Source organism: Schistocerca nitens, chromosome 8, assembly GCF_023898315.1.
Source record: "Schistocerca nitens isolate TAMUIC-IGC-003100 chromosome 8, iqSchNite1.1, whole genome shotgun sequence".
NCBI classification, from domain to species: domain Eukaryota; kingdom Metazoa; phylum Arthropoda; class Insecta; order Orthoptera; family Acrididae; genus Schistocerca; species Schistocerca nitens.
Genome location: NC_064621.1, coordinates 195,417,933 through 195,430,679, shown reverse-complemented (window position 1 = coordinate 195,430,679; position 12,747 = coordinate 195,417,933). Strand labels below are relative to the sequence as shown.

The 12,747-nt window shown below is 39.1% G+C and overlaps 1 protein-coding gene across 1 annotated transcript in view; it reads right to left on the bottom strand.

The window, feature by feature from the left end:
- Positions 1-12,747, bottom strand: part of LOC126198934 (uncharacterized) — a 1,245,788-nt gene that overhangs the window by 295,640 nt on the left and 937,401 nt on the right. Inside the window, exon 5 of the mRNA XM_049935572.1 lies at positions 7,264-7,349. Within this exon, the coding sequence (XP_049791529.1) occupies positions 7,264-7,349 (86 nt within the window). The remainder of the gene's footprint in view (positions 1-7,263; positions 7,350-12,747) is intronic.

Genomic DNA, 12,747 nt, shown 5'->3' with positions numbered 1-12,747 from the left:
TGTCCATTAGCATATTTGTCGTAAGGTTACAAGCTCTGAATTGCTGATTTATTCTTGATGGTGGTCTATTATCTAGAATGACACGCTGTAAAGAATAAAAGAATTTACCGTTTGAATGTCGTTATGTCCCAATGGTTTCATTCTGAAACCACTTACATATTCGTAAAAAAACTAAACTTTACATTATCAGTATCAATAAAAATTTCTTCCAAATATCATAAAATGAAGCATAAGAGCAATCCACTACCTGACATTCTTATTATCTGCTGTATATACGTCACAAAACAATTTTATGTGAAGGCTGTGTCGAAAGCACGTGTACTCAGCGCAGTACTACACAAATAATGCTTTTACCCGACAACAATCACTTCGCTACTGCAACAAGTAGCTGGCGCTGACGCTAGATGTCATCAGCAAACAACATGGGGTGGTGGTTTCAAGAATGAACCTCTGGATAGGAAAAGCAGGCAAAGTAAAGATGTGGTTTCAGACTGAAACATCTTGGCCGGAAAGGGTTAAATTCTCATTCTAACACTTGATACCCCGTCTCTTGTAAATCGACTTCTGTCTCTTCTTCTATATCATCAGACAGATTTGCGCCTCACAGAGGCCTTCAATCTACGCTTTCCACGCATCCACTATGTCCTCTGCATTTAACTGTGGGATTCCCATTGCACTCTTAATGTTACCACAGTTGCTTTTGATTTTGCCAAACTTTATTTTGACTTTCTTATACACTGAGTCAGTCCTTCCGACAATAGTTTCTTTTTGATTTCTTCACATTTTTCTTGCGGCTACTGTGTCTTAGCTTCCCTGCACTTCCTATTTATTTCGTTCCTGATTCACCCTGAACAGTTTTGTATTTCCTTCTTTCATGGATCAACTGAAGTATTTCTTGTGTTATCCATGGTTTCTTCACAGTTACTTTCTTTGTACCCAGTTTTTCCCTCCACCTTCTGTGGTTACCCTTTTTTGAGATGTCCATTCAACTTCAAGTGTACTGCCTACTGAACTATTCGTCATTGCCGTGAAGAGCCTTAGAGAAATTCAGGTGTATCTCGTCAGTCCTTAGTACTTCCGTATTCCACTTCTTTGCGTATTGATTCTTCCTTATTAATCTCTTAAACTTCAGCCTTCTCTTCGTCACTACCACATTATGGTCTGAGTCTATATGTGCTCCTGAGTACACCTCACAGTCCAGTATTTGGTCTAGAAATCTTTATCTCACCATGATAAAATCTTCCCCTATCACCCAGTATTTTCGAAGTATACCTCATCGTCTTGTGATTCTTGAATAGATTATTCGCCATTCCTTGCTGAAATTTATTGCAGAACTTTATTAGTCATTCTCCTCATTCATTTCTTGTCCCAAGATCATACTCTCCCATAAACATTTCTTCTTCTCCTCCCATTACAACTGCATTCCAGTCCCCCGTGACTATCAGAATTTAATCCCACTTTACATACCGTATTACCCTTTCAGTATCCTCATATACTTTATCTCTTCATATCCAGCTTGAAACGTCGGCATGTTATTGTCGTAGATTTGATTTATTGTTCATAGTGACACACTGTCTGCCCTACCTTCCTATTCATAACGAATCCCACTCCCATTATATGATTTTCTGCTGCTGGTGACCTCATGTGATTATGAGTCCTTGTCTTCTTTTCATTTCGCGTCACTAACCTCTACTATATCTATATTGAGCCTTTGCATTTCGCTTTTCAGATTTTCTAGCTTCCCTAGGCGTTTAAGCTTCTGACATCCCACGCCCCGTCTAATTGAATGTTATCTTGTCGTTGGTTATTCAATCTTTTACTCATGGACACCTACCCCTTGGCATTCTGTTTCTGGAGATCCAAATGGGGCACTATTCCGGAATCTTTCGGCAATGGTGAGATCATCATCAAACCTTTTCACTTTCAGGCCACCCGACCTGTGGACACACGTTATGTGTCTTTAATGCAGTGGCTTCCATTGCATTCTGCATCTTCATGCCGTTGATTACTGCTGATTCTTCCTCCATTAGGGGCATTTTTCCACCCCAAGGACAAGAGAGTGTCCTGGACTTCTGTCCGCTCCTCCGCCCTCTTTGACAAGGCCGTTGGCATACTGACGGTGTCTTCCTATGCCGGTAGTCTTCGATCGCCAATGCTGATGATTAATCAAAATTTAAGCAGTGACCGGTTTTGAATCTGGGACGGAGGACGTTTTAATTACTAATCAAAGACGCTAATACTAGACTTGACTACCATCCATAATTGATCTAGAAACGGTTATATGTATTTCTGTGTGTGTGTGTGTGTGTTTGTGTGTGTGTGTGTACGTCTAAATTTCAGCCAAACGTAGTAAGCATATACCTTACTACAGATGGAGGGTAAGAACCACTTTCCTGTCGAAGTGGCAGGGCGTGGGATCAGAAAATAAGGGTAGTCGGTGGCGCGTATATTCCGAGATATTATTCATGCATTATCTGAGAATGAGAGCACACAGCGAATTGCAACAAACTTTACACAAAATTTCAAACATCCACGAAAGTTTCTCTTCTTGACAATCTCTACAAAATGATGAAAGGAAAAGTGTTTATCCATTACTGCTTTTCCAATGTTCATGCAGCAGAAGTGTCGTGTGGCGCATGACATTGCCATTTATTACCTATTTACTACTAACTGTGTTCGCGACACATTTTACAGTGTGTATACCAATATACCACTGAATGTAAGTGCAAAATCATATCATTGCAAGGCACATAGTTCAGGAGATATAACGTCATAAGTAAGGACATAAGTAAGAAACTGCCGTATCATGTATGACGTTTAAAGTTACAACGTATTTGCTACTAAGTCTATTCGCAATAAATTTCTCAGACAGTGTCCACATATACCGCTGAATGTACCAACAATATTATATCACAGTAAGACACATGGTTCAGGAGATATGACACCATAAACAGTTACGTGTGTCCTGAACTACTGCATCGTGCGCGACTTTAAATTTATTACTTCGTAGATACTAACTGAATTCGCTACGCACTTTGTAGAGATTATCGACATATGCTACTGAATGTACTTACATATTTATATGAATGCACGACACATAGGTCACGTGATATGACGTGATAAACGTTAAGTACAAGGTCAGGCAGTACGTGATAGGTGCGTGGACGCACAGCTATACATACTCGTAAACCTAGACAACGCCGGGTTTCTTAGTTGGTATATCAATAATTATCAAACTAAAAAATAATCTCATCGAAATGGCTAAAATCCATTGATAAATTTCGCACATACACAACACCAAATAGCAGAAAATAGTTAGTTAGATAAAATTTAATTTTTAATATTTTTCGTATTAAAAACAAATCATATTTTACGAGACAGTGTCTCGGAGTCCCATGTAGATGTCTAGCCCCTATACAGACAGTCCTGAAAATTTCTCCTTGAGAGTTTTTAAAAGATGTGATAATACTTGTAAATTTTATAATTACAAGCGTGGAGAACATCCAATAGATAATAATTAGCAGGTGGACTATTTATGCATCGATTATGTATTATATCCACCCTACGTTTTTCGTTATAAATATTACAAGTATTTCCATACCTGTTGAAACAATGACAAGCCCAAAATATCAGAACTTTCTGTACGGGGTTAGGAATCTGTACAGAGCTAAGATAAATTATTTTAGTATTTTTGGTCCAACTTAAAAACGTATTATTTTAATTATTTATGATTATTTAAAAAAATTTCTATTATAAAACTGTACGTTTAATGCCTGAAGCCTTTTGTCTAATAATCTGACGACCTTCAAAATTGGAACTGTAATTCTTTAAAATTTCCGTGATGAAGTGTCTCGTAATCTAGAAGACCTCCCACTAAACGATAATAGCACCATAAGTCGGTATTGTGTTTTTTATTTACTTTTTCAGAGCTTATTGTGATGACCTATGAAGTTAATTCTGATATCTTGCATTTGTATTTCCGATATAAGGATTGAAAAACTAACAGAAAGTAGAGGAATGTATTTCGAATAGCTTCTCATGCTGAGGGAATGGCAGTTGTTCAGTTTCCTCTTGCTGGATGTTGACTTATCTGGCAGCAGAAATGACTTCACGCCACGTCCGCAGCAGATATTTCTTTGCGCTCGGCACGACGCGAATGCAATTTCAAGGGTGTTTCAACCAGGATGTACAGTTTTAATTTTCTGTTCACCCTGGGGAAATTAAGCAGACGTCTGTCTTACTTCGCTGCAGGCCGGTTTATTGCATACTAAAAAAGCGTGAGCTCGCAGCTGTCTGCGCGAATCACAGACATTCCGTAAGCACGGACGACGGATCTCCTTTATCTACACTTCTGCTTCGTGTGACATCCTACTGGAGGAGTTCCTATAGAAAGGAATATTCATGCTTCATACCAGTTTAATGGCAAAGGCAAAGCAATGAAAAGTGAGGCGTGTTTTAGATGTGGTGTGTAAACTGCTATTCCTGCACAGTAGTGGAAAAGAAACCGTTCTCGCAGTACAAGTGAAATTTTTGTGCCTTGTATGATATCAGTAAACTTTGTTAATGTTCTGTTACTTTCTGCTTGCAAAAGACGGAGGTAACATTTAACAGTAGCTTATCAATGAAGCAGAAGCAGTTTCCCAAGACTAAATTATTTACGCTTGGTTTTAGAAGTCAGCTTTGCTACTTGTTAGTCGGCTTGAATTATTAGACAGGTGATAAAATACGTCGACAACAGAATTATTCATCCCTTTCACAGTTAAAGTAGTTTAAATAAAGATAAAAGGAAAGGAAGTTTTGCTTGTAATACTATATTTTACGAGTTCGTTGTTACTTGTGAAGTGTAACAGAATGTTTAGCTCAAGTTTCGTGAGAGAGAGTGTGCAAAGTGAAACTGTATCTAAGATAAGTAAGTCGCAGAACGATAATTTGCGAGATGATCGTGGATGTGCTCCTCAGATTCATTTCCCTTGTACGCTATTGTTAAACGACATTCTCAACAGCCTATTACGCTGGAACGTAACTGCACTTGGCATACTAGATTTACAATGAACTAAATATGTTAAGTTATTGATTCGTGAGTCGAAGACATATTATGACATAAAAGCAGCTGAACTGACTCATGGACGAGAGGACACATGGTGTTTTGTATTTCTTTTAATTTCTTTCAATTTGAGTTCTCATGAATCTGCCCAACGTAAAATGTTTTGAAGATTTACATTGAAGTTACTAGCTCTCTGTCACATATTATCTTATAAACTATTTATCGTAATTCCGTCATAGTTGCGTTTCAATAAGCCGGCGATCAGTTTCGAACTACCAAGTTAATTTTCAGGCCATGCGTATTAAAATTAAAATACAAACGCTGATAAGAACATAAAAAACAAAATTTGGAAAACAAAATGCAGTTGTTAAGATTTCAGTAGTTATTCGCTGAACTGTAAGATACCTGCACTAATAGTGCTTGATCAGGGGACAATCATTTTATACACACACAGGTAATACAAATATTATACATAGTCACATGAAATGTCAGACCAATTTCTTAACATATATGTATTCATGAAATGCGGTTGAACTAGACTGGTTTTCGCCTAACCAAGCACTGTTAGTACAGGTATTCTACAGTTCAGTGAACAGGTACTGAAACCTTGAGAACTGCATATTGTTTTCCAAATTTTATATTTATGTGTTCTAATACATGTATGTATTTTAGCTTTAATAGGATTGGCTTGAAAATTAACTCGATAATTCGAAACTAGTCGCCAGCTTAATAAAACGCAGTTGTGACGGAATTACGAGCAGGAATTTGCTATCCAGGTCCTGCCCTGACTTCACATTTGAAAAACGCGCATGTTACATTGTAGTTGTTCTTTCATTTGTTGCGCTGACTGAATATGTTGCTTTTTTACTTTTATTTATCGGTATTTCAAACTCTCCACAAAAAATACTGATTTGCTGAAATAACTGTTTTTACTATTTATCCTGTTAAATACGTCTGTTTCGCTTTCTTTATCCTAAAGATGAATTTCATTGTTTCTCGTACATTAAATCGGAAGTTATTTACATACAGCAAGAAAAGAAACTATAGTAATGTACCTTATACAACGGTTACCCAGAAAGTAATGCACCGCACTTTTTTTCTCAGGCAAAAAATATGCTACGAATGTGAAACGTTACGTACGTATTATTTGAAGTCTCCTGATGACCACGCCAAGTTTCCGTCATTTCTGACAGCTGCAGGACAGTTTCAAACTGGTGTCTGTAGGTGATACACGTTACAAGCAACGTACCGTCATTGAATTTCTCACTACAGAGAAAGAAACTGTGGGGAATGTTCAGAAACGCTTGTGCAAAGTCTATGGAGCATCTGCTGTGGACATAAGTACAGTTAGTCGCTGTAGACGGAGAGTAAGGTCATCAGAAGGCGGTTCGGCAGAGCTCCACGATTTGAAGCGGTTGGAGAGACCATTCACGGCTGTCACATCTGACATGTTGCACCGAGCTGATGTTGTCATTCGTGAAGACATTAAAGGGTGACATTCGTGGAAGACATTCTGAGGATGGTAAGGAGGTGATTCTCGCAGTGAAGCACTGGCTCGGTCACCAGGACACGGACTGGTACCGACTGGGCATACACGCCCTTGTTTCACGCTGGAGAAAGGCCACAGAACTGGATGGAGATTACGTGGAAAAATAGGGTGTGTAGATAAAACACCATTTTTTCGTGTGCGTAATGCTCATTATGTTCAATATAGAATTGTTGAAGAAAAAAATGCTTTGTTTTACTTTCTGGGAAACCCTCGTAAAACTGCATTGAATGTTTTTCGCCAGTTGGAAGCACACACTTTGCCACATTTGTTGATTTATCCAGCACTTCTTGCGGCACTCTTTGCGTGCAGTAAATCGAGAGCCACTTAATCGAAGTGCCGTTAGTTCTATTAAATTTCTATTCGGTACCAATTTTGATGGTTTGCACAGAGAGATGCCTTTAACGGCAGGTCGCCAAATGTGTCAATACGTAAAATTTGGTGGTAGAATGTGTGCAAGGCAGGCTCATTTGAAGTACCCTTCTGAAATTCCAGTAGTACCGTACTAACATTATTATGCAACGATAAATATAAAGATGAGTAATACTTTTTCACTCTAAAACAGATGAATTTATTCCATATGATGAAGCTCTCACAGGTATGTACCGCATGATCATTTTCTCAGCTATTAGTTTCCGCAATCGGCAGAGAATGAGAGAGATGTTAAACTAACCTTGAAGATGGCGGCGAGGAGCAGTATGCTGAGAGCGATCATGAAGAGCTGCGTGCCTATTATGGTCAGGTACGCGATCTGCACGCCTGAAACAGTGCCGTAGAAAAATGAACAAAGCTCGAAATCATCTGTAGCGTTAGAGATATGTAGTTAAAGGAATGGAAGAATTATAGCTACATTAGAAGCTCGCATGTACAAAACTTCAGCTTTAGCGGGAGATTATTTTTGCTGCTCTTGCCCCATTGTAGGCTGCCGTCGTTGATGGCACCGTGGAAAATGGTGTATCGATCTTAACCGAGAATAAATTACATGGTTAGGAAGCGGCGTAGAAAGGAACTCTGACAAAAATCACTGCACTGTTTAGCACTTCAAACTGTTATCTCAGTAGCGTCATTTCATACAGATGTGGACACATTCATGGCATGAACTTGCGGAACAACCGCCGTCAAGGTTCTCAAAATTCTCATCAGTACATCTACAGCCTTTGAATGACATGGAAAACGGTAGCTATGACGTACGTGTACGGATAACCAAATGATTACACTTTCAGGAAAACTGGGTGATTTCTTCAAGAAAAAGAGATTCACAAATTCAGAAAGTCAGTCGCACCTCGGTCCATCTCTAGTCCACATGCAAGCAGTTTAACGGCTCGGCATCGATCGACAGAGTTGCTGGATGAGATTTTCACTCTGCAGCGGAGTGTGCGCTGATATGAAACTTCCTGGCAGATTAAAACTGTGTGCCCGACCGAGACTCGAACTCGGGACCTTTGCCTTTCGCGGGCAAGTGTTCTACCATCTGAGCTACCGAAGCACGACTCACGCCCGGTACTCACAGCTTTACTTCTGCCAGTATTTCGTCTCCTACCTTCCAAACTTCGCAGAAGAGCTTCTGTAAAGTTTGGACGGTAGGTCCCGAGTTCGAGTCTCGGTCGGGCACACAGTTTTAATTTGCCAGGAAGTTTCAGAGTTGCTGGATGTCCTCCTCATCGAGCGAAATTCGGACGAATCGTCCAAATCCCGAGTTGGTTGCAGGGCCCTGCCCAGAATGCTCAAACCTTTGTCAGCTGAGGACAGTCAGGTTAGCATCCCACAACTGTCCAGGGCGTCTCCAAACACTTCATCGCTGGAATCTCATCGACCGGAGTAGAATTGTCTTCAGCGATGAGTCCTCCTTCGAACTGGGCCCTGATGCTCAACGAAAATGTTTCTGTAGACGCCATTAGCGAGCAGTGGGATATCAGCATGACTGTCACATGCCATATGGCCCGACAATGAGGAGTACTACTTGTCGGAGGGGGGGGGGAGGGAGGGGGGGTGCTATTTCCTTACATTGCTGGTCCCTTTTGAGTGTTACTCGTGGCACTCATGATAAGACATCCTGAGCTTACATTTCGCCAAGATAATGGCCGCCGATACACGGAGAGTGTTCGCACTGCTTGTCTTCGTTCTTACCAAACCCTCTCTTCGCCAGCAAGGACGCCGGAGACCTCTCCAACTGAAAATGTTTGTAGCATTATGACCAAGACACTCCCACCAGATGGAATTTCTACGATATTACGTACCAGTTGCATAAAATTTGGCGCTATGTCCCTCTAGACGACATTCAATAACTCTGTCATAAATCCAAGCCGAATAACTGCCTGCATAAGAGCCAGAGATGGACTAACGCGTTGTTGCCTTGTACACTTTGTGGAGCTCCCTCTTTTGATTCAATATTTCTGAAAGTGTAACCATTTGTTTATTTGTACATGTAAGTCACATCCTTCCCATTGGGATAATCCCTTCATGCTGTAACTATTCTTGTCTTAGAGCGTGTATGAACTATACAACGTAACCTTATTTCAGAGAATTAAGAACTAACGAAAAGACCTACAGGTAATTCACGCACGACAATGGAAGTGCGCACACAATAATACGTACACGTTAAATGACTGTCACTTGTTTGTCACTTCTGTCTTCATAAAAGAAGCATCTAATATACCAGTGTAATGACAACACATACAAATTTTTAGATACAGTAATATTTAATGTGTGCGATGTAGCAGATGCATTTAGAAACACCACTTATTTTCAAAATAGTTAATGTTATAAACTGCAGCTTTCCATTTTACTGTTGGTATGAAGTAATGTAGCAGTCCGAAAGCGCTACGTTCGTTTTCTCCAAAGTAGTAAACATGGTCCTTCCTAAGAACAAGTATTTCGGAAAATACTTTCTGCTGTTTCCTCAGCTGTTTCCTTACAACTTCTTTCCCGTGTAATCCTATACCTTCTTTCTGCCATATTTTACGTTAATTACTTCATCAATATTTTTATTTGAACAATAAACTCCCACTTTAGTCTGCCGAAGTTAAGGCTACTACTCCGTTATACGTTGTGATACGCGGTATTATATTTCTCATAATTGTCACAAAATGGTTAATTTACATAATTCATGTCTACGTTATCTGCACTTGACACTTTCAGTTACCAATACGATCTGCATACCAGTTAAATACGTTCTTCCGATATTTGAGCATTAATATTACTATATCTACATTTTCAAAACATTTTTTTGATACATTTTAAAACTGTTTCCCTTTTTTCATCTTTATTTTCGCGTTTTCACGCACACTGTCCTCTCAGTCTGATTTTAATTCATAACTGCACGTCTCACTGTTCCCAATTTTCATTATCATATTCATGTACCTTATTTTGGTAGCAAAAAAATCTGTCAGTACTTTCAGTTGCCTAACTCATTCGATTATTTTCGGTATTTACCCTCCTATCCAAATCTCTCAACATATATTTGTATTAGTCATTTCAGAGCTTTTTCGTTTAATTCGTTTAGTAATTTCCTTCTTAGAATCTTCTTTAGATTCTATTAGGAAATCAGTTCAATCATTAGCGGTTTTATTGGTTTGTTCCGTACCCTGTTTACTTTCTCTATTTTGTTCCATCCACCTACACAGTTCCTCAGTAGTTTGCTCTGATATTATCTTGTTCAATCCGTCTATGGAAACCTTTTGACATTTCCATTATTGCACGTAGATTTCCCTTAGACAAATCATTTGGGACTCAGCACTAAATTCATCTTCACTACCTGGCAAATAAATATGACTCAGTCTGTTCCTGATGTCCTTCTGTAGCACTGTCATAATTTGCATTATGAGATGGATTCAAAACATCAAAGTTATTGTTGATTTCATCATTAATGTTGTACTCAACATTTACAATACTTCCTCGAGTGGCCCCTCATCACTCATGCTCTCATTGTTGGCATTCATTTGGCAATATTTTATTTACTAATAAATCATAAAATACATATATTACAAATCCTAAATGACAAAATAAATTCTCACAAAATCGCAAGGAAAATCCTTTTTTTCATCAATATGCACCTTTGACAGTACTGTTCGGTGTTTCTGATGATAGTATGGTATGGTATTCCGACATATATCCATTATTCGATATTTTTAAATTTTTAAATCTACATAAGCACGGGATTTCTCGCTACTGAAAATTAAGATAGAACAAAATGGAGATTGCCAACTTTATAAATAAATAATTTAGACAGTAAAAAGAAAAAATATAGCTGTTTAAAGACATTCATTTGAGTGTGCATTTCGATAAATAAAAGATAACCAGATATACATGGACTCCTTTCCAAGGCGCTCCTAACTTAGCTGATTTAATTCTTGGCTATAACTGATATATTACATGCCGCAATCCGAGCGTCATTGGCTTTCACAGCCTGTCCAGCATTCACTGTATTGGTTCCCAGATATCACCAGATACAGTGCTTGTGTCGATATTTGAAAGATTCTGTACTACGATAAGATGAGAACTTTCTAAAAGTGGCTAAAGCCACTTCACATAATTTTAATGTTATGAAACAATCTTATGACCTTGAGAATAATTTACAGAAAGATATTGATATTCCCACTTTCTGCTGTGTATTAAGTTGGGATGTAGCTTTTAACTGTATTAAAACAAGGTAAAGCCTCTGTTCCATGAAAAAATGACAAGAACTAAATGTAAAAGTATACTAAAATGCAGTAAAATTTCTCAAAACATTAAGAAAAATAAAAGAATCATCCAGTATTATGTGGTTATCACAATTTTCAATCCTACTTCATAAATAGTTCAAGATATCGTAACGAGGATGTTTGTAAATAGTAGCACGTGCACAGCAGTGTAAGTGTAATTTCGGCTTCCTGAGCTTATTTAAGTCTGCATCTGGTATCTGAGTCTTTATAACCTATAATAATGGCTTTAGCATTAGAAAACAAAACATGAGTCAAGAAACACGCCTTCGACCACAGGCTAATGCCCACAAAACAAAAGTCACCAATGACACTTCTACGAGCTCTGAAAGTCTGCATTTTTTGGGCGTTGCTTCCCATAACCTTCTATCGAAGGAGCTTTTGCTCGAAACTTGTGCTGGACAACGTGTTCTAAGTTCAAATGCTCCCAACACTGACTTTGCGTGTCTCGGTATATTACTCATTAAAGTGAAAATAACATTTGTGTGCACAAATTATGTGTTCTGTACTTATGCTTCCTTTAACAATAGTAAACTCTCCATGTTTGACATTTTAGAAAGTTCCAAATGAGGATTTCATTCTGAGCGAAATCCGATCAAAAATTTAAAAACAGCATTGTTGCAGTTGTAGGTAGGGAAACCACTGAAGAAGAGGTGCTATGTAGCTACCGAGCCAGATGCACAGGGGGTTTCGTAAATTCTCGTTAAAACCTTTACGACTTGTAGAGAGGAGTGAGTAGACAATATTTTGAATAGTTTCCTTACTAAAACTTTGTGAAAGCATGTTGGTAACGTGACCACTTTTACAAGTAATTGGCCATGCATGACCCAGTACATCACAGTTCCACTCATTAAGGGACAAAGAAATCGCTCGTGTGGTTCTTGATGGTTGCTCTTCCACGTGACGCAGTACGGCCTCTTCCAAATCTGGTGTGCGGTGCCTGCTTGGAGCACCATACTCACATCTGCTACGTGAAGGCACCCATTCCCGAAACCATTGCGTAGTGGTGGCGAAACTGGTATGCGATGGAGTCGGACTTGGTGGAGAAGGATCTTGGATTGGCAGCTCTTCAAGTATCGTGAGCTTCGCCATTCAGAAGGATCATGTCGATGTATTCTGCAAACGTGTACTTAATCATGTTGCTGTAACACTCACATACACGTGAATGAGCCTCGAATCACGTCAGATAGGTGAGACAGACATCAGATGACATTAGACGATACGGCGTGACCTCCCACCACCCCTTTCCTCACCATGACTGACTTGTTGTATACCTACCTGGCAAACATGTTTTCAAACGGCTGCGGCACGGTTACGGTACATTTCCGGACAAGGGTTCCTTTTCAAATCTTTAAGTACTCACTCCCCTTTACAGGTCATAGAAGTTTGTAAAGGGAATTTTCGAGAACCCCGTATAATCGGTGATACAACCATTCAAACATTTTGACAGTTTATCTGGG